The 27,151-nt window shown below is 43.9% G+C and overlaps 1 protein-coding gene across 1 annotated transcript in view; it reads left to right on the top strand.

Annotated features, from left to right (window-relative positions):
• The first annotated feature begins 11,372 nt into the window (after positions 1–11,372).
• The window catches only part of NTNG1 (netrin G1), a 153,667-nt gene continuing 137,888 nt past the window's right edge, over positions 11,373–27,151 (top strand). Inside the window, exon 1 of the mRNA XM_054384320.1 lies at positions 11,373–11,618. Coding sequence (XP_054240295.1) covers positions 11,373–11,618 — 246 coding nt within the window. The remainder of the gene's footprint in view (positions 11,619–27,151) is intronic.

Raw genomic sequence — 27,151 nt, 5'->3', positions numbered from 1 at the left:
TTCATGCATACCCAATTTCAAGATTTCAGACCAAGATGTCCTGTTCAGAGAAGCTATCAGCCCTGAAACATGATTGGGAAAGATCTCCTTACCCTCTAAGGAGAAAAAGTCATTATCAAGCCATATAGAAACGGAGGCAGGAGTAGGATGTCAGACTCATGTATCTCTATGTAGTGTGCATCAGTGCAACATCATACTCCCAGTTGTCCACTTAGATTACCTTATTGGGGGGCAGGGAGCTTTCGAGAGTACTGCATGCTTCCACCAGCGTTTCCATTAAAACTTCCCAGCGCTGCTAGCTGGGCAGAGTGCTATGATGGAAGCCCTGGTCTAGACAAAGCACTTGTAGCTGCCAGCATTTTTCTGTTCTGACATCCATCCTGCTCAGAGAAAACCTCTTACAAACTGTACTGCAATAGAGGTTTCAGAGTAAGAAGGGATATTTTTTTGAGTAGCCTCTCTGTGCCCTGCCCATGGGCTGCGTTGAAGCTCAAGTAGTAGCAAAAAACTGCTTGAAGATGTCTGTCGGTTTGGTGCTTTGATGAACAGTGTCAGAATTTGTCCCTCTGTCTACGCTAATGCAGAAAGCTTTTGATTGTGCCATTTATCTCAATACATCTTTTGAATTGTTTTGCTGAAAACAACACTGCTGGAGGCACCAAAGGGGCAAGCCCAGACCCATATTCAAATCCTCACCAACCAACTTTGCAGGAGGTTAAACTACTGTGGGCAAAGCAGCAGCTGAGTGTTCAGATGAGGTCTGCCTCTGGGAGAGTTCACTGTTTCTTGGCTTTTTCTACTTCTGTCTCAGCTCAGCAGCCAGAGGCAGGGGCAAATTAGTCTCCCACACCTTTTGCCTGCTGTTCTGCAAAACCTTCTTCAGCTAGCAGCAAAAGAGGTCAGAAACACATACATAGTGTGCCAGAGGAGCAGAGCAGTATGGGGAACAGGCAGTGACTCAACAGCATAAAGATTCAAGGTGGCACTGAGAGCTCGCCACACAGCAGGACCTTCCCTGCCACCAGTCAGCACTGAATAGCTGCACCTGCTGCCTGCTCCCCACTGCCCTGCCAAGGCACCAGCCCTGCCCTCATCAGTCATGGCATCACGTCACAGCTAGATATTTCACTTCAGGCCTCAGGTTCTGACACATGGAAATGAAGGTTTCAGCCAGGGAAGCTCTTACTGTGTCTCTGGACACACTTCCAGGGACATCCACTACTTCAGGCAAAGCCAGGGACTCTGCTGCTGCCCAGTGCAGTGGTCCTCTGCTGCAGGGAAATGTATTAATAAAATAATTCTGCTGGATCATTAGAGGTCAACTCGGACTAGAGCAGATAATAAAAGATTCATTATAGTACATGAGGGGATGCACTAAATATCCAAAGCACAGCTTGAAATCAGGCAGAGCTTGATTATGTTTAGGACTTGGTTAAGAACTCACGGTTTGGCTGGTATTTCACAGCCAACTTTGCAATCGGCAATACCACTTCTGTACCAGCAATTGATGCTGCCTCCAGTAGAAATCATGCCTTGCAGCAAGGAGTATCCTAACAGGCATAGGTGCTCCCTACTCAGGCCAGTAATCAGAAATTAATCCCTTTCCCTGATTCCATTAGGGGGCCTACATCAGTTCTTACTGAGAAGACATAAGAAATACTGCTGGAAGCACTTTCAAGATAACACATTCCGAACTTTGCGACTTTCTGCCCTTCAGTATTTAACAAATGGCTAAATCTTCATTTTAGTCAATTTCCAACCCAGTAAGACAGGTGGCAGGACCTACAGCAGTCTGTACATTTTTAAATATTCCATTCAAACTTCAGTTTAAATACCAAATCCGCTTTAGGAGTCCTGCTAAAGTTTAGTCTCAAGGTGCTGTGGCAGCAAGTTCCATTTACACCTGAACGATTGTCACTCACTGCTAAGGGGGCTGTCAGAAACTCAGTATAGGCATTCACATAATATTTTCAGTTGATAATAAAGGCATCATCCTTTCCCCATTTTACTCCATCTTATGACCCTAACAAGACAAACATGACACAGGCAAGTCTCCTCTAATTGCCAAATTCCATCTGCTTTTCCATCCCTGCAACAGACTTGGGCAAAAAAAAAAAAATTAAAGCAGATTACTTTTTTCCTGATGAGCTTAAAATCTAGCTGTGAAGCTTGGCCATGCTCTCAGACTGGATTTGATTTTTGGCCACCATTTTTACCGGTACAGCACATTTCATCTCAGACTTCATAACACTGCACTCAAAACAACTGCTTCAGCTTTGATGCAGAGGAGGCTAATATCATTAGCAGAAAAACTTAATGATGTTTGACATATCAAATGACTTGGTCCTGCCTTTAATCTTTGTGACCAGCTAGTCCCACTAGCCAAGTGATGGTCTCAGGAAGCAGGCCAAAAACTTGGCATGGAGGACTGAAAACTTGTAACACAGCCCCACAAGTGAGGTTTAGGGTACATCACCTGAGCAGCACGAGGTGCAGAGCAGATGTGTACAGTACTTGCTCAGCTCTGCTCTCTAACACAGGTACACCACTTCATGGCATTACCATAACATGAAGAGCTATGCTCTGCATGCATGGAAAGGTGGCTTCCTTTCCCAATTCAAATCAAAAGCAAGAGAGCCTTCCTCAAGCACCCCCACACCATTCACCTTGCAGTATCTGCAGACAGAAGACCCAGACCTGCCCACAGCCAGCCAAAACCACCACATCTAGAGCACCTCTGAGGCAGAGGTCCCCAAGAGCAGTCACAGGCAGCAGGGCCAGTCTGCCCGCACATTCCACTGTGGGGACTTGGCTCACTCAGCGCATACGGGTGCCCTGCACTTAGCTGTACAGCCATCCATCTGCCTTGTAATTAGGGAAACAGCTCACTTCCAACATCAGTAACACTCTCCCCCTCTCCTTTACAAAAAGCCCTATGAAGCCTCAATGCCTGACACATTTCCAGTTCAAATGGTAAACGAAAATTACTCATTTTCATCTTCCGTCCTTTTGTACCAGCACAGGGACAATTTCCCTGCACTGGGAGGAAGAACTGTTCTAGGGGCTGAAAAAACCCAAAGCTGAATTTTCCCACCCCTTGATTATTCCCAGCTTTCCCACAAAAATGGCTTTTCCAGGTATGTGGTACCTGAGCTAACACAGCCACAGGGATGCCAGAGAAGAAATGGAATGAAAAAGAACAGCACTGCCCACACAGGGAAACAAAAGCTAGAAGGAACTAGAAGGCATCTTTTTGACTTTGCTGGGTCATGTGTCCTTATGGGGAAGAAGTAAAGCATCCTTCTCAGAAGGCTCCTGCCACTTACTTGCACAACCCACCAAATTCCAAAGCCCAGGTTGAAGACAAGTCTCTACCAGAAATCCACTGCCTCATTTTACTGGGTTACACACCCTGGCATTGCAAAATGCCAAATCTCGTTAACGGGATACAATGGCACTACTCCCTGCATCAACACATTTAACACCTCTTACCATGTGAAACATGCCAAAGATAAACACAGCCCCTGAGCATTCAGGACACAGCCAGTGGCCGCTGCCAGGTGCTGGCACCTGGAGTCGGTCACATTCAGTAACCAGGTAGTTGCCGGGAGTAAGCACAATTCCTACTCAGGAGTCACTAAGCATTATTCGGTTTAGATACTGTTTTATAGCCTGGAGAAGGCTGGAGGGGAAAGCCGTGTACGTTTCTCATTTAAACAGAAGTGGAGCGAGCGTGGGGAACCGGGCATGCAGGGCAGAACGTGGGGCCAGAGTTTTCTCCTCTTTCTGAAACCCAGGAGTTGTAGGAGGAAGACAGCCACAGCAGCCCCGCAACTGTAGAAATAACGGTTTCTCTCTGTTCTGGTGGCACTTTGGTGCTGCGGGCAGAAGACGGACCGGCGCTTTCGAGGCACGTCCTGTCTTGAGAAGAGACTCTCCGGCAAGGCAGGCGGGATGCTGCCCTGTCCCCGCGTTTAAACGCCGCTGCGCCGGGCGCTCGGGTCCGCCTGTCCGGACTTGGACAGCAGAAGCACCTACAATGATTTCCGTGTGTGCGTTACTGGACTGCAACCGGAATTAAAAAACCAAACCAGGGCTGCCTCAGCTGGAAGGGAGAAGCCACAGCCCCGCCGGACCTGGCATTGCCTGGCTGGGCGGCTCCCGCTCCTGCCGAGGCCACGGACAGGGGCGCAGCGGGAACCCTGCTTCCCCACCCTCCGCCCTGCGGGGCAGGCGGCGCCGGAGGTCCGCTCGGCAGGGGCGGCGGGGCGGGGAGCGCGGCGGCGGGGGGGCGGGCGCGGCGGCGGCGCTAGGGCCGCGCGTTGCGCGGGCCCGGAGGTGGGGTAGCTGCCGCCGCCCCGCTCGCTGGCAGTCGCGGGGAGGTCGTTCCGAAGTGAGGGGGTTCAACCACCGCCCGAAGTTTGGCCGCACCGCCGGAGACCTCCACGCCGCAGCCCAGGCTCGGGGCGCGTTCTGACCGCTACTCGTCTCGAGCCTCATGCCGCGGCCGCCGGCGCTCCGCGCGGGAACGCCCCCGCCCTGAGCGGTGGTGGCGGGCGGGGATCCCCGGCGGGCAACACCTGCGCAGCGCCCGCGGGGATGATCTGCGAGCACCGCCCGCCGCCCCGCCGAGCGCCGGAGGAGAGCGGCAGCCCGCCCGAGCAGCCTACCGCACAGCCGCTCGCCCACACCGCCACCACCGCGCACCGCTCGCCGCCCGCACACTGCCAAACTTCGACGCCGACAAGTGCCTAGAGCAAGCGGCGGCCCCCGCCCGCGCCCCGCCGAGCTCCCACGCCCCGCCGGCAACTTTCCCCGGGGGAAGCGCCCCCCACCCGCCCCGCGGCTCCTCATGCTGCCGGCGAGGGAGCACCAACGCGTCCCAGCGCCGCGGCGGCTCCGCGCCGCCCCGCGGTGAGGCGAGGACGAGCCCACGCGGTGAGTACCACCCGCCTCTCACCCCGGGACGGGATGGGGCGCGGGGTCTCCGCGGCGCGGAAGGGTCGGTGCGCGCACCGCGTCCCCTCTCATGTGCTTCCCCGCGGAGGCGCGCCGCTGGCGGATCGCTGCGGGCCGCGCGCCCCCTGCCGCCCGTGCGGAGCGGGGTGGGGCGGTACCTGCACGGCGCTGCCGCCTCCTGCGCGGAGCTGCCGCCGCCTTCTCCACGAAGCTCGGGCCGGGCCGGGCCGGGCCGGGTCGGGCTTTGAAGGGGCGCGGCCGCGGCGCGCAGGCGGCTGGAGAGCCCTGAGGGAGAGCCCCGAGGGAGGGGCCCACTTCTCTCCCCGGCTCCCGCCCCTCAGCGCGGATTTTCCCGCGTGGGGGTGGCGAGTGAGGAGATTCAAAGTCCTTTTTGACAGAGAGGCAGGTGTGAGGGGCTAGCCCCAGTGGCCGAGGAGTAACGGGTAGGTCCTCAACCTGGAAACCAGTTCCCTTCCTCTCATCGGAAATTGCAGGCGACTTTGCTAACCGCACACCGAACCCCTAAAGAAACCCCACATGGCAGGGAGCAGCGCAGACCAACTAAACCCGATGCTTTTTTTGCCTCAAAATCGGTGTGTGTGCGGTTTTGGCCAATGCTGAAGGTACTTTTATTGTTCTGCCAACAACTTTCGGATATTCTGCATCTGCTGTGCTAGGAGGCAGCCTTCCTTCTGAAGAGATGTTAGCGGAGACAGTGAGTGAAACAAACGGTGGAGATGCTTTTAAAGAGGAAATAAATCACTGTCTCGCCTAAGGACAATGCGGTTGAGGATGAGAAGCTGTGGCCTGGTCAGCCAGTCGAAGGGAAGGAAGAACCACAGCAGAACTTTACTCGGCTTATTTTTTTGGCGTGTGTGGGTTTTGGTTTAGGTTTTAATTTGAAAAAAAAAAAAAAACCAAACTGATTTCCGGCATATTTTTTTGACTTTTAAAGGCTGTTTACCAGAGAATTTCCAGCAGTTAGTGAAATTACTCTCATGGAGTTGTGGACTTTGGCATCAACCCTCAGCCCTGTGACACTGATAAGAAGAAGTGGAACCAACTTTCTAGCTATGTATGTAAAACCTGGCAGTAGCACGGGACAAATGGAGGGTTTAATTTTCGTTTGGTTTTGAGGTGTCATCAGCTCACACCACTACTGGAAAGCATGGTAGCCCTGTACTCTGGACCCACTGGTTGAGGGGCATGTGCGACCTTAGCAAGGGTGAAAAGTAATGGCCAAAAAAACCCGCAACCGCCCCAAACGCTAACTGAAATTCTGAAAAGAAAAACTTGCAGACCAGATTCATGCTAGGTACAGAGAGATTTAAGGAAATAAGTCACAATTATAAAGGTGCTAGAGGAAAAACTGAAAGCCAGTACATAAAGCCTCTGAAATTTAAATGGCTGAAGTGCTTTTACTCCGTATGCTGACAGCTGATGATACCCTGCAAGTAATGGCAGCGGTAGTGCAAGGTGTCACTCAGCAAAGAATGATATGGGAAAAACAGAGATACTGAAAGTACTGTGCTGAATCCCACGTTTTTGGTAGCAGAACAGTGTATTTTATTGTCTTGAGCCAATAGGTATGTTAAATTCCTCTTGAGGCGAGGAAATCTTTTCTGCTGCACAGTTAAATGAGCTGGATTAAAACAGAATCTGAACTTTCTTGGAACAACATACGAGTCCGAAGGCACCGCAGCCATTGTTTGGAGTATACTGCATTTCATTGAAGTATGAGGAGAAGTTAAATTGTTAAATGCAGGGCCCCTTCTTGTTTGCAGACCTGAATAATGTTGCATTTATAGAAGAGGTTGGGTTGGGTGGGTTTTTTTAAACTGTTGGAGCTTTATGCTCTCCCTCAAGCTGTCTAAGTGTAGCAGGATAGTTTTTTGTTAAATGTTGTAACTGGCAGGTAGGAGGGTTTGTTCCGTTTTGTAATACGCAGTATTTCATACATTCAAAACTGCCTTTAAATAATTAATAACTGTAGTAGACACAAAGGATATTTTTACCTGGGCTTAGTCAGATACATTCATCTGGCAAAGCTGTTAGGGATACAAAACTTAAAGCGTGCTCCCTTTGGGGAAAAAAAAAAAAAAAAAAAAAAACAAACGTGTTCTGCAGATGCTGGGCGGTGAAAGCCATCACTCCTTGCCTCTCATCATGATTTCACCTAGTTCTCCTAAGGCTGCTGTGCGTTGTAACAACTGGTTTTGGCTCTTGCTTTTACTGGTGCGCGGTGGTGGTATACTGTTTATCAAACACACAGTCTGCGTGAGAGGCAGCCACTTGTTTTCTTACCTCCTTTGCGTGCCTGCTGTTTGCCAAAGAGAGGGGCCAGGAATATACCCCTAAGGTCTTGTCTGCACGGCAACGGCCTGGCAGGGAGCTTTTCCAGCTGACACAGGTCATGTAGAGGAAGATGTGCATGGAAGGGGGTGTATTTTCACAATGGTGGAAGGAGGCAAAGGAGTATTTGCTAACAACCACTGATGAGATCTGAAATTCTTTACAGGTATGGATTCTGCCAGGATACGCTTTAGCTGTTATAAAGAAAATGGTATCTGTTCAGGCTGCAGAATTAAAATGCTGCACAAGGTGTGACTTTCCCACCTGGAAAGAGGTGTATGTGTGCAGAGCTGTCTTCACAGCTGTTTTTAGTCTGGGGGTCAACTGCAATCTGTTCCTCTCAAACAATTGTAACATACTTACTGTGACCTGAACATCCAGCACTTTGCAGGCAGAGTGGTGCTCTGGGGAAAGGCAGGGACAGCAGAAGCAGCTTCTCACCAGTGCCTCCCCTTGTTTTCCCTTTTGCACACAGGAACTTGGGGGACAAATGCGTCCCGCAGTTCATACTGCTATTGCCCCACAAAGGAGATCTCCAGGAGCAGGCTTTTCCAGAGGCTTTATATACATTAGCTAATGTCCTTCCAGCATTTTGCTGTTCCCTTGCCCCCAGTAAGGATGCTGCTCCCTCTTTGCCACCCCTATGGACCCTCAACACCCAGGGTGTGCAGCTAGCACTGTGGGGTGCAGGAGATCTGGACACTAGGCATCAGTTTTTCCCAATCTACTTGATTGCTTTTTTGTGAGGTCAAATGCATAGACATTACTGGGGACAAAAAACCTCCCGCTTTGTGTTGCCACAGCTAGAGGCTTAACAACTGGGACAGCTGTAAACTTCCGAAGTGTTATTCTAAACAGGTTTTTACAGAATAATTAAAATAGATGGGTCCTTAGCAATATGCAGAACACATATCGTGAGTGACTCTGCAGGAATAAATATAAACAAGGCAAATTGTACAGCTCTGTCAGGAAAACCCCAGCAGTGCTCAGCGCACGATCCTTAATGTGCTCTGGTCAGTATCTTTCCCTGTATCAATGGAAGCTCCTTAAAAGAAGACATTGTGGACTAACTGAGCCATGCTGTATTAGTTCTTGCCAAAGCTTGACATTTTTAATACATTAATAATATGTCTGTAATGTAATGGAAAACTATTAATCAGAACTGGTTATATGCCAGAAATTTAAGCTATAATTGGCTGCCTCTTGTCAGGAATGTCTGCCGTACACTGCTACAGCTGCCTAATGCTCGGATGTCTTGCACTCCTGTGCAGTTTTTCCTTGTCAGTTCACTAAATTCGATTGATGATATGGTCTATAACTCTGTATAATGACTGTCATTATGACTGGCTTGCTTTAATGAGAATTCGTTATATGGGAAGTATTTTAGCACAGGTTGTTAAGGTAGTGGCTTGCTTCACATTCTTTCAGTCCTGTCTAGTCCTGTGTATTAGCGGATTTGAGTCTCGGTAGCTATGGAAGGTTACGAATAACTGAAGAGCTATCAAGGAAAATACTAAAGAAAATAAATCTATTTTTGTTTGAATATACAGGCTTGTCTTCTAAGGATAATTAAATTTTGTAACTTCTTTCTACACAGAAATATGGCATTCACCTACTATTTATTCCAGCTGCGACCAAGCCTCTAATACAGAGTATGCGTAAATTTGTCACAAATCTAAAATACTTTGGCTCCTTTTTTAGAAGAGTAGTTATTTCCCTTTTGCATAATGACTGTTCCTGAGCTGTGACGTTTTGGGGTTGTTATTTTTCCTTTGCAAAAGAGTAAAATACATTGGAAAGGACAGGAGGGAAAGACTATAAGGTGTTTTTAGGATGACATGGGAAAAATTCTCTGAGTTACAATAAGTAAATTTTCCCATAGAAAACAAAGAAGAATGTAAGGTCACTACAAAAACAGTGGTATTGTACAATGCGCTCCTTAAGAAGACTTCATTTTAATTTGGTCTTAGATATTTCTGCTATTGTGTCAAATTCGGAGACAAAGCTTAAATATATTTGAAATAATTGAGAACTGTTACGGCATAAAAAATCAGATATTCTCTGCATAGTCTGATAAAATATATGAGAGTTGTATGGTAACACTTGATAAAATGGATATAATGGAAAATTGCATTTACGTCCATACGGCAATTATTGTAAATTACTTTGCTATGGAAACACAATTCAACCATCTGTTGGCATTTCATAGTGTCTGTAGTGTAGCTCAGTTTAAGATGAAGCATTATTTAAATATAGGGAAGCTGTTTGGGAATAGCTTGGAAGATAAGTTTTGCAAATGCATATTGCAAAAGTGACGTGCTGAGGAGCTCACCAGATCACATACCACTTCCCCTTCTTTTGGGGTATAGGAGGGTTCTTTGCACTGGGCATCATTGAAACCTTGGAGCAAGCAGTGTGGGCTGCAGGGCGTAGTGACTTAGAGTTGTTTCTGAACATGTGATGGGTTTGCATAGTTTTTAGCATCCAGACAAAAAGAGTATGGAAGTGCTGCAGCAGCTGGCCAAAATCCTTCTCCTGCAGAAAGCTCAGCACCCAGGCTCCCTGTCCTTGGCTGGCACGGGCTACTGCCAGACGCGGGCTAATGCTAGCAACTGGCTGAGAGAATTGAGTTGGAGTTCCTAGCTCTGGTTTTCCTTGTCTGTATTTAAGATGCCTACTCAGTCTGCAGCTTTTCTCATAAATAGCTTACCTGTGTTTCTTAACAAATGTGTATTTTAAGTCATTGAAATAATACCCTGGGATTTTATACCTGTAATAATATGATTGAGGTGATACAAACCAAGGGAATTTCTAGCTGCTTTGAGAAGAAAGAGGATGCATCTTTTCTAAAATAAACACAGGTACACCCACCTCTACACCTAGGAAAAGAAGACTGCCATAACAAAGGGGGAAAGCATCCTTATAGTAAGCTGCAAATAAACCCAGTCTTTATCAGGAGTTTATCAGCAGTGTGATCAGTGAATCACAGTTCAAAGGAAAAAAAAAAAAAAGGTGTAAAGCTCTATCAGTGCTAATAAGAAATTTCAAGGGAATGGAAGCGTGCTTGCAAAATCTTGGTTATTCTTAAATTTATTTTTTTTAACCTAAGAAATGTGTGATTCTTTCGGAGCTCACTGAGGTGCTCTTGCCAAGAGACTATCAGCACCTGGCAGGCCTGATACCCACCTTTGTCACTTTAAGAAGAGAGCCTTCCTGTGGCTGCCCCACAGTGCTGGGCTGCCTGTCCCCCTGCCTGCTTGCCTGCCTGCACAGTCAGGGCAAATGGTTGAGATCGGTGGTTTGCTCTCCTGTTTCAGCAGGGTGAAAATACAGTTTTGCAAGCAAAACTCGGTAACTCACCAGAAACAACAGAAATCTGTCTTTGTTAGAGAAGAGTTAAATCCTTCATGTCAAAATACTTTCCCTGTGAATGATTTTGGTAGTTTGTTCATTCTAGCACAACACCCATGGTAAAGGTTATCCATATTATAGCAATTTGCTTTATATTGCATCAAACCTCCAAAATGTCAACATATCATATTTTGTAATGTATTGATTCTTGGACAATAAGTCTAACTCTTATTGTTTCTAAAAGGGTGCTGCTGCCAGAAGAAAAGAATGATTGATGAGAAGCAGACACCAGCCTGTAGACACTCATCCTTTTGCTTCGGATACTGATTTATCAGTGCGTCTGGGCATCCCCTGCAAGCCCTGAACACAGAGGATCACTCAGGGTTATCGACAGTGTAGCTGAAGACCTGCAACTTCACAAATTATTATCTACTATTGGACATCTTTTACAAGAAGCCCTGACAGATAACTTATAAGACAAAGGACAAGCACTGTGTTGCTCTGAAAGGCTGTCATCAGGGTCTGGATGGCTTCTACCAAAGTCTTCAACAAGTGAAACAAACTAGTGAAATGAACACCCTATCCCTAATGCTTCACATTTGAGTTGGAAGCTGTTTTATAAAATACATACATGTATATGTACAATCTATAGACTGCAGGTACGCCAGTACTGAGCATCCTTACAAAGGTGACATAAAAAGGATTTAGAAATGTATTTGTCAAGTTTCCTGTCACTTCACGCCCTCTGGGTTACCGTGTCCTCTGTGATGCAGCACTACCCTTCTGTATGGGGACATTATGATGTGTGTAAGACTCAGATTTACACAGAAGAAGGAAAAATATGGGATTACATGGCCTGCCAGCCAGAAGCCAGAGACATGATCAAATACGTGAAAGTGACGCTGGATCCTCCAGACATAACGTGTGGAGATCCTCCCGAGACTTTCTGTGCAATGGTAAGGCGAGCTTTTTATTTTGCCTAATTGGTGGGTATGTATTTGTGATAGATGGCTTCAGAATGGAAGCCCTCAAGTACACATGTAGACATTCAAGAAAATCTGCATCATATTCTGAGGGTGAAATGTTCTGCTAAACAAAATGCCAAGCAGTATGTCGCTCTGGGCAATGAGTAGTTCTGCTTACATGGACCTAAATTGTCTGAATTGATTGTCTCTCTAGGTCAACTTTCAATGACTTAAAAGAAAGCAGCATAAAACTCGTGGTGTGCTAACCCATGACTGGGGTGCACTTGCCTGGATTGTGATGAACTGGTTCTAGTAACATCTCCTGAAAGTGTCGTAGCATAGTCTAATTCAGCATTGTTTCCAAACACAAGCCCGTTGTTAGAAACTCATGCTGGAGAAGCTTAAAAAGTGTTGGTGGGAACTGGACTGGTGGAATTTTTCCAGCAAGCCCACACAGCCACAGGCAGCCTTGCTGGAGCCTTGCTACCATGAGCAGCAGGTGCATACCAGCAAGTCCATAACTACATGTATGAACAGTGCAGCAAGAAACACCCCCCACTGAGGGCCAGCTGTACCAGCTACTAACAGCTTTCTTATTTAGCTGAAACTCTAGACATTTAAGCCAGCTGAAAGAGACCAAATTCAAGCTCCTTAAATTAGATGCTTCTAAAATTAGAGGCTGGTTTTGGAAATGTTTGGCTTGGTAAATAATTGCATAGGTATGAGACACCAGGCAGATGCTGTATATGTATCAAGGTTTTACAGCTGTGCTGCTCCCAAGTGTTTGATAGATCTTGCTTAAGAGATCACTCAAGGTAAAGGAGATTTTCACCTTGTAGGTGACTAGTTTCTCCTCACAAACAGAGAATTAATTTGTTTGCCACTGAGTATTTATGCTAAATATTGAGTGGAAGAATACAATATTCCTTGACTAGAAAGTGTAGAGTTTGATATGCAGAACATATCAAACTTGGATCGATTGATAAAGCAATGGCAACATATATCACATTATAGAATTTAGATTTGAAAAACCAACTGAGTTCTGGTAAGTGAGATTATGATAAATGAGGCAAGTCTACAAAATACTTATTTGCCTGTGTATAAATCGTCATTGCTGTGTGAACCCCACAGGAAGGAAATTTGCTTTTAAATGCCTTATGGTATCATTTTCAACCACTACTGTTGTGTAAGGAGCTCAGGTCCAACCACACATCCATTTAAGGCATTATGTGCACGCATGCAGCTGCTTCCCCACGTACATTATGGTAACAGCCACGTGATAAATTGTGGAGGGACGCGAATAAATTACACTCACTGTGAACCTGTGACTGCACCACTTGTCTTCTACCCACTAATCCATCTCTGCTGACATGCCTTTGACAGGCTGAACCTCTGAGCAGATTCAAGCAACCACTGTTTAAAAACAAGTAAAAGCAACATGCCCAATGTCTTTTTCTTTACTTTGAAATGTACTTTCTCCCTGCAATTAAGCCCTCAATCAGTGACATTAGTAACTCATCATGTAGTGAATAAGAATACTTGTTCTTTTAATGCAAAAGAAACTCAGCAGAACTTCTTTCTTCCTTTTAGTGCAGATAAGCATTGCAGTGGCTCCTGTCTTAAGTAATTTTTTAAGTTTCTGAAGATCTTGGTTATCATTCCACCCTCTAGCTACAATAACATTTTTAAACAAACAAACAAAAAGTCCAAACAAAAACCAACCCAAACAACAACTACTACTACTACATTTTGATTAAATATAAGTATTAAAAATGGGGCCAGAACTCCTCCTGAAAATATTTGTGATGGGGGAATGAAAGTTTGCTTAGGAATGACGTGAAGTTACAGCTGTAGCTCACTTGGAGCTTAAGCCCTTGATAGGCAGAAAGCCACCAGAATCTTGACACAAAAAGCAGAGTAATAGGAAGAATTGGGGAGAGAGAATGTGTGCTATGAGGGTGTCTGTCATGTGAGTGTGGAGTGACTGACTCCTACATGATAAACTGTTGCATCTGCTTTCAGCATAGATGTACATTGTACATACAGCCTGTATTCAGATATGCATTGGTAGTGGCTTGGTTTACTTGAAACATTAGGAAAATGAAAGAAATAGTTGATGTTCCTGGCAGTACTACACAGAAGCAGAGCACTCTCATCTCTAAAAATGCTTCTTGCCTAATAGTATTATAGCTACATGTAAAAATTACACATTTCCTTCAAAATGAGGTTTTACATATTTGTAGGGCCGAGTCTTTGGCATTTTCCACATGAGGAGATCTTCTATCTTTATGTTCATTTTTGGTTTTAGAAAATGGGTTAAGAAGATAGCACTGACGTACTTGGAGAAGGTGGGCAGCGAAATAGAGTGCATTCTTGTTAGGCGTGTTCTTGCAGTAAAAAAATCTCATTTTTGAAATGACAGAGAGCCAAAAGGTTTCTTTTCAGCATGGTGATGTGCCAAACAGATAGAAAAGTGCTCGGGTTTATTGTTGTGAGTATTGGATATTTGTGTGCTAAACCTCTGCACCACTCTTTTGTTTTCTGAAATCTGGGTAACACTGCCTCAGAGGAGAACAGGGTCCTTTCAGATATCCTAACAATAAAGAAGAATACCAAACAGCCAAGCCTGCTTCTGTAGGAAGAGGAGAAGTTTGAAGGAGTCTCCTGATGTATTTCCATGTCAGTTCTTACTAATTTTCTGTTCACCCCCAAGTATACACACTAAGGTACTAGCTATTGAGTCTGTGTGGTATAGATTCTATCTGTGAAACACAACCAGACTTGAGAGGTCCACCCAAATCCTGCTGTGAGATGAAGGTAAACTCTAAGGCAGTCTGTGAGAGGGAGATGATAACAGTCAGCAATAGCACACAATGTAATTGCACGTTGCTATGCACACAAAGAGTACAGAAGAGATGAGGCACTTAATGGTCAAGTTTGCCTCCGACTTATTTGTGCAGCTTCCCCATGGAATTAAATGTTAGGAATCCATTATGAATTTTTACTCTGTGAGCTGGTTTTGTTAACAGATCAAATAATGAGGTTTTGGATATGCACATCTGTTGCAAAATGAAAGTTCCTCATTGGTAGCTAAACCCAGCACGTGGCAGCTCACCACTCTTAAGTACCTGTGGGTCATCCCTTCAGGACAACATTTGTAGGTGTTACAGGGAATGGGCAGCAGGAAAATTATCACACAATGACTTTTATGCAATCTATTCTGAGAATTACATTATAGTTTCTGGTGACTACTCATGAGATTATTCTCAAACCTCAGACCCCTGGAGTTCTGCGATTATGTCAGATTTTCATCTTTCATTTAAAGCATCATCTTTATTTTCTTAGTCCTTCTGCTTGCAGCAAAAAAAAAAAATTAAAAATTAAACTGAGAAGCTCAAAAAGCACAAGCCAAATAAATAGCTCTCCAAATTATTACTTGTTTAAAAAGTCATCATTTTTGAAGTTTTTCGGGTTTTTTTTAGGGCTTGGGAAAGGATTCTGCACAAGAGGAGAGATGCATAAGAGAAATATATAAAAAAGTGTCTTAGAGCAGTGAATGCTCATGCTTCTGGCACTGGAGTTGCTTTTGTCTGTAAGGAGGATATGATAGGTAGTACTGCTCCCTGTGGGACAACCAGCTTCCTGCAGAAGAGGTTGGCTGCTCACTTCTAGCTTCCCTGTACGCTTTGAAGCAATCTCTAGCTGCTTAGAGTGATGCTCGTGTGCTGGCAGACAATGTACATCTGCTTTCTGTGGCATTCCTTTGGGGAAATTTGGGCTGTCCTTGGTAAGTCACAGAGTTGGATTGGATGGCCATGGCATTCTGGCCAACGTGACTGTTCCTGTGGGTGTGTAATTCATGAACTTTGGGCGTTAGGCATTGGTAGGAATGTGTCTGGCACCACACACTTAGTTGGCCTGGGAGGAGGAGAGTAAAGGGTAAGAGAAAGAAGCTACTCCCCATTTTCAGAATTGCAGGACTCACTTTGCAGAGATACTGTAAACAAACTTTTAGGTACCTGTGCTAGTTCTTGTGGCCTGCAGCATTTCAGTTTACAAAACAAATCTCCTTCAAGTCCCTAGGAGTAACTTAACAGTTGGTGAAATCTACTCCTTCCTTCTTTGTAAGCTCTTGTTACAATTTCACAATGTTTTGTCCAGCTGTGAAAAGAAACAAATCTTTTGCCAACAAGAATAACGTATAGGTGGCTTTAATTTCCTTCTTTTTAAAGCATTTGCCATCTGTGCCCCAGTAGGAGCATTGGGAGCTCCCATGCTGCTGCTCATGGCTCGGGGTCCCAGTGCCTCAGCTTTGCACCTTCTTCTGGCCTGGCTGGCCCCTAGCCTTCAGTGTGGGGTTTGCATTCAAATCTCAGCCAGGATTAGTGTGTGAACTCATCATGAATTTAACCAGGAGACTCGTGTTGTGGCTGCAGTTTGCAAACTGGAGGCGAATTTACATTACCAATCTATGTTTGCAGCTGAAATGGCAACGTAATACAATTTTCTGTTTATGTTTAGACCTAGTTGTCATAACACCATCCCACATCACAATGGGTAAAAAATGATGGAATTGTCAGCAATTAACGTTGCCTGCAGCTAATTTACCTCATAGGTTAAACAGAAGCTTGAAAGGAAGCCTACAGATGGGAGTCCTGGGCATTTGTACAATTTACAGAGCAGAAATGCTGATGGCAGTAGAAATTTGAGCCCTTGAGTGCTACTCTGTATTTCATAGCCAATCAAAACTAAATTAAGAAACAAAGATTATTAAAAAGTTTTCTGTGCATGTAATTCTGGCATAATATTATGAGGTGGACATGAAATTCTTTCCTCTGAGACTTTCAGCATCATTAATATAGCATTCCTTTAATTACAAGTAGGCTCATACTCCTTGAAAAAGGGGAAATACTCCATAGCGTAGTTAGTGACACCATTATTATGTTTGCTGAAATAATTAAATGAAGAGATATTCTTCTGGGTAAAGTATAAATCAAAACATAAGATGAAAAGGTATTTTTGGGAATTATTTTGGCATGCATACAGTATTCCAGGGTGGTGAGACACTGGAACAGGTTGCCCAGGGAGGTGGTGGAATCTTAATCCCTGGAGGTTTTTAAGGCCAGGCTGGATGTGGCTCTGGGCAACCTGATCTAGTGTGATGTGTCCCTGCCTATGGCCAGGGGGGTTGGGACTGGTTGATCCTTGAGGTCCCTTCCAACCCTGACAATTCTATGATTCTATGACATTTTAAAACATCGTTAAACAGTACCACTAAAAGACCCTGATTAGAAAAAAAGAGTTTTTTCTTCTAGGGACCAGGTAAGGACTCTTTCATTTCACTCTTTTAGTTCTATTTGTGCAGGCCTACTAGGTAGCAATGGGATAGAGTAAGAACAGGGAATTGAAGGTGAGGCTGTTATTACTGCCTTGTTTAGCATGAATTTTCATAGTTGTATATTTTAAAAGTATGCATAGCTTGAAGTTACTGCAGACTTCATTGGCAACAGCTGCATTCATCGGTTTTGAGCACATTAAATCAATCCAAGTGCTGGTTTATCATTGTTGGAAAGAACTTCACCCTTCAGGGAGCAGAGTTTTTTTTTTGGTGTTTCCTCTTAAGTTACTGAATATTTAAGTTCATTTCTAGTACCACAAGACCTATACGGTGAGCTACAGCCCTCCCTGCCCCTTCTCCCCTGCACAGGACAAGACACCTCTGCGACCCCATTGACATGGCTGTCCCCATCAAAGCATCACTTTGGTCTTTATGTTGCAGCCTCAGACCAGAGCAGCTAGCAGGACGAGTGGAAAGAGAGAAGCACTCACCGTGCCCTTGGCTCTGCCAGCTTCCCCTGGTTCCTTCCTGCTGGTCAGCACAGAGACAACAGCTTACCTGTGCCTGTGGTAGCAGCCTGCCTGCAGACACTTCAAAGGCACTTTGTTCCTCAGACCTCTTGGGAAAGGAGCTCTCTGTTTCATAAAAGAGAAAAAAAACAGATGCACTTAATGACAGCAGGATTACCAAAAAAAAAAAAAAAAAAGGTTTTCCAACTGGAAGCGATCTAGAAGTTAATAGTTTCTCATAAATCAAAACTGTGGATTGCCAGTAAAACAGATTTACATTTTGTTCTTTATCACACATCAAGATTGCCCAGTAAATTGTTAACAAAACTCTAGCCAGTTGTCTTTTTTGTTGTTTCCTCCTCAGCTACTCTTCGGGTATTGGAATTTTTTCAAACCTTAAACAAAGCAAAAGTACACCCACGAAGTACGTCAGCTTGTAAAAATATTTGGGAGTAAACCAGGGTTCTGAAACAAAGTCAAGGGCTTGTGCTTATTTTCAGTTGCAGAGTTTTAAGGCACATATCATTACTATCTGTAAAAGTGCATCCATTAAGAAGATGCATATTGTATAAATACACTTCTTGGATGCTGCTTAACTGCTCCTTTTTTTACTGCCTTTATTCCACTTGGTACTTGCTGTCCTATTTTTGTTTTTTTTTCCCCTGAAGATAGCTGGAAACATTAGACAGTTGTGGCTAACACAATGATCAGTTAATGATTATTGTAATAATGCTTGGTCTTAGAAAGCAAGGGATTGTAACTTGTCATGGAAGGTTTCACAAACAGAAATTATTCTAGGGCATTTGGGCCCTGGTAAGAGCCACGCAGTGTGAGTGTTTGAACACAACACAACTGCGAAGACATTCCTTTTACTGGCAGGTTATTGATGGTCACGGCAACACCGAAATAATTTAGTTCCATTTTAATCTCAGATTGGGGAAAATTTGTCTCTCCATAGAGAGACAATTTCTCCTCTCCATAGAAAATTCCAAGCAGATAAATCCTGGATGCCAGTGAAGGGGTTGCTACAGGTTGGAAGGTCGGCCCTCGGTAGACACAGTGGATTGCAGCACCCCTATGCTGCCCACTGCTGCTGTGCTGTCCTCTCCCCTTGCTGCATTTGTGACCTGTCATTGGGGGTAATTTGGCTCTGCAGATAAGGTTCTTGCAAATACCTGAGCTGGTGTCTCCTCAGCACCCCAGGCCTCCCCAGAGCACCTGGCCCCACTGGCCGAGGTGAGTATCTTGGGGAGCTACTGAACTACTCTGTGGGAACTTGCCTGCTCAATCTTGTTTGAGCATGGAAACAGCAATTTTGTGAAGAGATAAACAACTATAGAACACATTCTCTGACATTGACAGGGCACTCTGAATAGCTCATTGTCAGTGCAGCTGGACCAGAAATGTCCCCTTAGCAGCACCTCCAATGCTGCCTTCTCCAATAAAACACTCCTACTTTATGAATAAAATCTTACTAGCAACATGTTGTAATAGGTACCTCTTTGGTGTGACAGAGGTGATCTTGAGCCTGGGACTCAGACTCTCCTCACAAGGTTTGCTGGGATACAGAGGCATAATGCAGTAGAACTGCACATCATCCCCCCCACCTTCTCAGGCTGTTGGCGTGGGGCAGCAGGTAACACTACTCCTTCTCTGCTAGAAACCTTGAACTGAGATTTTCCACCCCTGGGGGTTAAGCCCACTTTTCAGCAGTGCAGTCTTTGCTTTGTAACCTGCTGGTGTCACATAGTCAGCCTGGAGGAGCAGCAGTACAGGATCACCCCCTTGACAGCGAGCAGCCCTGTCCTGCTTTCCCACATGCAGGTCACAGACATGATACCCCATGGTCCCAAGTGAGCCAAGCAGCACCAGGTTTTCCAGGCTGCTGTCTCATTTTGAGGACAGTGTGCAGGGAATGTGATATTATGTTTCCTCCTGCTGTGACAGACAAGTCTCAAGAGTGTGAATTTCAGATTTGCGTAGTAGAACTGAGCAGAGCTATGCTTATGCTGCTTAGGTTTGTCCAAATTATCCGAACAAACATCTTTTTCCTTCTTTCTTCAGTATGTGTACGTCTTGGATCACCAGTTTCATGTTTCTTTCTTGCAAGGCTTGTACTTTGTAACAGCTAAGAGTAACAAAATGCAGGTTCCTCAGGCACTTCCATATATTAAAATTAAAATTTCCATTTGTAAGAGTCATAGTGAAAATGAAGCCAGGGGAACTTGAATTCTGCAGACCCTTTGTATGCCAGGATGACTGTGCTGATTAGGGGGCTCCCTTGGAGTCCTTTGAGAAGGCAGAAGTCAGAAAGTTGATTGCCAAATAATGATGTTAACGTTGAGACATTCATGTTATTTCTAAAGCAGCTAGTCATCTCCACAGCCATGCAAACACTGCAGCCCATAGCATTCTGCCAGGACTCAATAGAATGAACAGACTGAGCCTGAGGTAATCAGGCTCTCTCATCAATTCTGCTCCATCCTGTGGACTACAGCAGGAGAAATCCAGACAAGTCGTAGCAGTTCTTGTTGACAAAGTATAGAAGTTACTCATCTCCTTACACAAGGATGAAAACCTCCCATTTGTTTCATCCAGAGTTTAGAAAGGGCTGAATTTGTAGGAGCTGCTCAACTTCAGCGCAAGCACCACTGCTGCCTTTTTTTTTTTTTATTTTTGTGATCAATACTGATACTGTTTTGCCAAAGCTGCGATTTCTGAGGCATAAAAGACAGCATACCTATTTAACAGTAGCTAAACCCAGGTAAAGTGCAATTTTTCTTGCCTGTATTTCAAGACCTTTATGTACTAGCAGGTTCTGAAAAGTCACAAATAATCCCAGTTACTACTAAGGTCATTGATCCAGCGGATTGAGGTAGGTTCTCCTCCCTCCTCTACTCTGCCATAGTGGGGCCCCACCTAGAACATTGCATCCAGTACTGGGCTCCCCAGTTCAAGAGGGACATGGATCTACTTGAGAGAGTCCAACAGAGGACTACAAGGATGATGAAGGGACTGGAGCACTGCCTGATGAGGAAAGGCTGAGAGATCTGAGACATTTTTAGTCTGGAGAGGAGAAGACTGAGAGGGGATCTAATAAATGTTTATAAATATCTGAGGGCTGAGTGTCAGGAAGGAAGGGACAGCCTCTGCTCACTTGTGATAGGACAAGGGGCAATGGATAGAAACTACAGCACAGGAAGTTCCACTCCAACATGAGGGAAAACTTCGTTACTGTGAGGGTCACAGCACTGGAACAGGCTGCCCAGAGAAGTGATGGAGTTTCCTTCTCTGGAGACTTTCAAGCCCTCTCTGGATGCATTCCTGTGCAACCTGTGCTAGATTCTATTGTCCTGCTCTGGCAGGGGGGTTGGGCTTGAAGATCTCCAGAGGTCCCTTCCAAACCCTAGGACCCTGTGATCCTGTGACTGAGATATATGTCCCTGCATACACTGGGATGCTAATATCACTGGATGAAAAGGAGGAAGTAGCTCTGTACTCAATTTACTTGTAGAAACAGTGGCTGTTAATACACACTTTAGGTATGGAAGCTTATGTTTTCACAGGTCACTTGCATTGACACCATCTTGATCTACAACTACAAATATAGCTAGGGACATGAAAATGCTTGGCATTGAGCTGGCTTGGCAACACACATAAGAGATTTCATGTAGCTCTGATGATTGCAGTATTGTGGTTTCTGTTAAATAGTTCTATTTCATCTAGCTCTTTAAGCAGATTGTTTGTATGGAATTTAGGAATAAAAAAAGAGAGGAAAGGAAAGGGCACAAATAGATTTCAATTATATGTATTACAGGCAAGAAATTATACCAGAGATATTTTATGTCAGGCTTCAGCCCAGAGAGAATTTTTATAGCTTAGAAGTTGAAGGACCTTTTTAAAAGAGGACAGGGTTATGATGAGAGGAGCTTTCTCTTACATGTACATTCTGTGTCTTTTCAGCATCCTGGTGTATTTCAGGTTATCTGTAAAACTGTCAGGAGCCATCATTTTAACTCATCCATTTGATTTTTACCATCTACTCCTGCTCATAAGGTGCTTTGCTCCAGCAGAAACTAGAAAGCTGCTTTTGGGTGACATTTGCAAATAACTAAGGAGAAAAAAGGCTAAAAAGAAAACAAAATAGGAAACAACTAGACAAAAGCCCTCACTTTCAAAAAAAAAATGAAGTTCATAACTATGGGAAAAAAAATACAGAATTTTCTGACTTTTAAAACAACTCTTTCTGCATGTGCTATTTTCCCCATCTATTTTTATCACAGCCTTCCAGATTCTGACTGCTTCTTGGTTTCCTTGACCATATGGATCTGCCAAGCAGTATAAATACTGGAGGAATAGCCTGCAGAAATACCCTAGCAAGGTGTTTCACTTTACAAGAGTTTGCTCAGACTTCCAGAAGCATTAAGTAATAGCTTTAATGGGTTTTTCTAAAATAATTTTTGCCAGCAGTTTGTACTGGAGTCCCCTTTTTCCTGAAACAGAAGTAAAAGAACCTTTGGAAAACAAGAAGTTCAGCACATAAAAGACGTTTGCTATCTGAAGCACTAGGTTTCATTTTTTTAAAAAGTTATGTTTCAAGAACAAAAAAAGCAGGCAGAAGAGAATCATGAAGTATATTTGATACTACAAGGCAGTGTTTAGCTTTCCAGAAACAAGACTTAGGACATTCCTTTGACGCTAATGCATCCTGTAGAAGTTAACAGAAGGACTTCTACAGACAGCAGTGGATTGTGCCCAAATACTGTCACCTTAGTAGTCATATTATGATCTACAATGTTTGAAGCTCTCAACTGAAAACTTTAAAATCATCTTAAGTAAAAGCAAAATTAATATTTCTTTTTTTTTACTTGTCAGAAGTAACTTCACTAAAGTTCATTTATTTCCAGCCTTTTTCTTCTTTATTCATTACACCAGGGCTTGGGTTTGAATTACTTTAACCTTGTGAGAGCCTCAGTGCAAGGCTGATTACAGATAGTCACCAGACAGGATTTTGTTAATGGGCTACATTGGGTTTTTTTAGTACAGTTTTGGCAATTTTGGGGGCATTCATGATTGCACCAAAAGCATATTTTAGACCTTTAAGCTGGAAAGTGTCAGCTAGAACACATATCAGGGTGTACATATGAAAATACATTCTTTCAGCTTCATGCATTTCGTGGCTTATTCGTAAACAATTGAAAAGAACAGAAGACTATTATTGAATACTCCCTGTAGTTCTCCATAACTGCTCCATCATTGGCTGCAGCACTCAGCATTAGCTAAAAATCATCATTTATGAGCTTCAGGTTTTACCAGTTCAAAAGCAAACTTCTGAACAGGAGTTCAACAGTGCCTGGTTTTGTTAATGGTGCTTTCAAAACAACATTTTGTGACGTTTTAAGCTGTAGTAGAGAGTATTGTTAAACACCGAACAATGGACAAATGATTGATGGCTGCAGTTCCCTGGGAGGGCTTTATTTTCTCTTTTTTTTTTTTCTTTGAGGCCATACACTTTTCTACAAGTCCTCTGCTGGTATAAAGTGGTGTTTATGCACTGAATAGGGTAGTACCACCACCATGGCGAAGGTGGCTCTCATACATCTGCCACTTGTGGTGCCCTTGCACCCCCTCCTGAGGGCAAGGTGCTCTCTCCAGCCTCATTGGAATGGAGGCTCTTGAAAATGGTGGAGAAATGAAACACTGAATAGAGAAATAGGGAGTTGCCCCAAGAGCACAGAGCCTACCTTCCTGGAGGCTGGATCCCTCTCTTGTCACACCGTAAGAACTTTATGGCTTGAGAGTCCACCAGAGGTGATGGGTTTGTTCTGACTTACACTACTGCTATTTTTTTGGGGAGGGGGGAGGGGGGCAAAAGTCTCTTTTCAAATGGTACAGACCCATGCAGACCTCAGCTGTGTACCTTTGATACAGGTGGGTTGTTTTGTTTTTTAAATCCTTGTGAAGTTAAGGTTAAGTTAGGTTTGAAGTTGAGGTTAGGGAGTTCAGCAGTAGAGTAGAAGTGTGTGCTGCAGTGTGGATTGTTTATAAGGACCCCCTCATTGTGCTGTTTTTCCTAGGCATGGTTTGCAAGACAGTAAATACACTGCAGGAGTGCACAGAAAGCAGGCATAGCCTTTTAACAGGCAGTGTTTGACTCTCCCAATCAATAATAATCTGACTAAGAATTTGGAGTAAATGTCATTCTGGTGATTGTATCTTGTCAAGAGGCTCATGCTGGTAACTGATGGGTCTGGAATGATAAAATTGTGCATAAGATCAGAAACAAAAATCAGACAGCAGCAGGGCCCTACTGAATTTAACCTTAGCCTCGGGTTGTTTTTTTTTCCCCTCAGTTCCCATCCTCAAGGTCCTATGCTAATTCAACTGTCAGCATCCTCCTGCCAAGCCAGTTCCCTCTGATACACCAAAAGAAGGATTTACAAGAGCTGATCACGAAAAAAAGTCATCCTTTGCACAAGATAATTAAAGATGAATGGCACCTTTGATGACCTATTTTAACACTTCTGGGTTTTCTTATGACACCACCTTACATGAGCTTCTTAAAACTCCTGTCACCTAAACTACTCAGAGTTGGAGTTGGTTTTTTTTGCCGTTATCCTAGCCAAAGTCCAAGGCCTTTGAAAGTAGATGTAAGGGCGATGCTGAGCAAGCCTTTCTTCTCACTGCCTTTACTCTGCCTTGGTAATTGGGTTTGTTTACAATTATGAGCAGGACATGTTTATTTTTTACAGTGATAAATCATAAATTTGAAACACCTTTGGAATTCAAAAATAGCCCTCTTAATCAGGGATCAGATCCACAGCATTTTGCTGGTAAACGTACATGAATATCGATGGTGCAGCTATAGCAAAGGACTGCTGCTGAAGAGCAGGTCCATAGACTTCCTCAGCTGAGCTACTAATGACAGTCTACCAGGCAATACTGGTCTTGGTGGCAACCTCTGCTCTGTGATTCTACCAATGTCCAGTGTCCCAGGAGGTGTTGCAGCCCCTAAGCAACCCATTGAGAGAAGCTTATGGCAATGCTGAATATCACAAGAGGAAGACAAGAGATTCTTCATATTTCTGTGCCATTCTTGGGGGATTCTTGGATAATTTGTTTGCAGGAGAAATCAGCTTTTCTCCGTGTAAGAAATGCTTGTAAGATTCTGATGGCAATTTTACAAAGATGTTGTTAGAAGACATTATCTGGCTCATAAACAGATTAAGAAGCAACATAATAGAGTCTGCAGTGGTGCTGTATCTGACAATATGTCTGTCTACTTAAACCTTGCACTGTATTGATCTCCACATGCCAGGTAGTTGGGTTCAGTTATTGGTAGTTTTAATCATTCATAGTTTTCAGACCTAAGTTTTAGTGCTTTATGCAGAAAAGCAATACAGGAACAAAACAACACAAAATGTGGGCACATTTTATAAGTGATTTAAAGAGCCTTAAGGTAATGGGAAATTAAAGTCCCTTTCTGCAGTATCTGTGGCTCAACATCTAATTCCGCAGTGAACCTCACAGAAGTTGAGCAGATCTGCAGCCATAGAAGAGAGCTACTTGCAAAACTGGTTCAGTTTTTTAGTGGAATATTTTAAGCTTTTCTCAGTTTGAGTCAGGTTCCAACTGGTGGGTTTTTTTAATGTAATTTTCCTTTTGTAAATTGTATGTGTAAAGGTCACAGAATTAAAGCTGTAAGAAAAAAAAAAAAGAAAAAAAGGAAGAAAATCTCTAATTTTAACCTGCAGTTGATTTATGAAGTGATACTCAATTCCTTGAGTTTGTGAAAATAACATATACCACTAATAATCTCTTGGAACTGATTTAACACCATACTCTATTGCAGTGCTAGGAAGGAGCCAAGGACTTGTACCAATCCATCATTTGCAGTGACATTTTTGTTACTCTTTCAGAAATGCTATGCTTTAATTGTCTCCCTCCTTCAAATCAACTGCTTAGTTTGCTTTAACAGTAGTTTTTTTTTTCCCTGTAGTTCTCATTGCCCTTGCTGTCAGAAAGCTAAACTCCCTATATTCCTGGCATGGTAGTTGCTAACAAGAACAGGAGCAGAGAATCTATCCATGTCCCTCTAATTTAAGGGACTGAAAACACTATATTGATTGCAAGTTGCATTTTTATGGAGTTGACATCAAATTCCTTACAGACCTGCATCCCAGGCAATTCCCCCTTGATTCACTAGGACTGAGCTAAGAGAAAATCCATCCAAAATAATCTTTTTTTCTTTCTTTTTTTTTTTTTAATCCCACTGTTCAGGGGTTTTCAACAAGCTGCCCAATAGAGAAGTGGCTTTGCTGTCAACTATTAAAAAGAGACTGGAAGCTCTTAATTTAGTAGCAACATCGCTAGTGCTTTAACATCCTCTGCAGTGTGCCTCCAACTGATGAAGCAAAGCACAGCTATAAATAGCAATGATGTCTTTGTCAGCTTGTGGAAAAAAAAAAAAAAGGGGCTAGGGTATTTTTTTCACATTTCCTGAAAGGACATGTAGTAAGGCTGTACTAAATAAAAGAAGAGATTGGACACCAGGTTTATGTTTGATGACTTACTGAATCAAAACACTGATTTTTCACCTGCTGGTTCACAAGATAACCCAGCAAACAAAAAGAGCACTGTCCTAAGGTTGTGTTGGATATGACTGGCACCCCAAGGTTTAGTCATTGCAAAGTTTACAGCTTTACAATTTGGAACTTTGGGGTCCTTCACTTTCCCTTTTCAAGTGAGAAGCTATTTCCCCCACCCTAAGCGTGCTTGCCTGAAACAGAGCCTGGCCCAACTGCATACTCAGACCTGTAGTCCTTGCATATCCCCTGTGCCTCTCAATGAGGGACTTCCTCCCAGCATCCTAAATCCTTGGGAGATCCCTTTCACAGTTGGGCTGCTCCTTCACCACTCTGTATCTGATAACTTCAGAAGTTGTGTGATGAACAAATACCTTTGGTAGGTTTGGTCTACCTGCCTTGTATTTTAAGAGAGCACCTGTCAGAAGAGTATTAACTTCAGAAATTCCTGCGTTCAGGACCCGATGCAATGACAAGGAGAAGGGTTCTTGATGACAGCTCTGGCAGTGCAGCTAGCCCATGTGCCAAGAGATTTTTTTAGTGGAGCAAATGAAATCTGTCTTGGATTCTGAATCACAACTGCATTCAGGCAAAACAACAATTGGGAAAGAAAAAAAATTAAAAGAGGGAATTAATTTTTAGGGCTTGCATGCCTTAAGGTTTGTTTGAGAATATTTTGGAAGGGTAATGCTAGGTGCTAAAGGACAGGCACGGCAAGGCTTGTGACTAATGGGTAAGATGCAATATGCTGTGTGATGCTACGAGGAAAAATGCTGATGCAGTATCAGAGGGATAAAACAGCACTAGCATTAAAAAAAAAAAAAGATTTTTAGAAAGCTTTCAGGATCCCACCTTGGTTTCATGTTAGAGGATGTTTCTAACCAGTAGCCACACAAATAATTGCAGATTACTATGTCATACAACTCCATTAACCAGGTGAAGGAAAAACAGCAACATTTTCATTTTAATGAGATGTCTGCTCTCTCCTCCTCCATACCATGCATCTTAATGTACCTTGCTGTCTGTACTGACTTGGGGGCTCCAAGGCTTTGTCGTTTCTTGGCAATTCCATTCTCTAGTTTCTTCTGACAC

This window comes from Indicator indicator, chromosome 10 (genome assembly GCF_027791375.1).
Source record: "Indicator indicator isolate 239-I01 chromosome 10, UM_Iind_1.1, whole genome shotgun sequence".
NCBI classification, from domain to species: Eukaryota; Metazoa; Chordata; class Aves; order Piciformes; family Indicatoridae; genus Indicator; species Indicator indicator.
The sequence above is the reverse complement of the archived record's forward strand: the minus strand, read 5'-3'. Positions and strand labels throughout refer to the sequence as shown.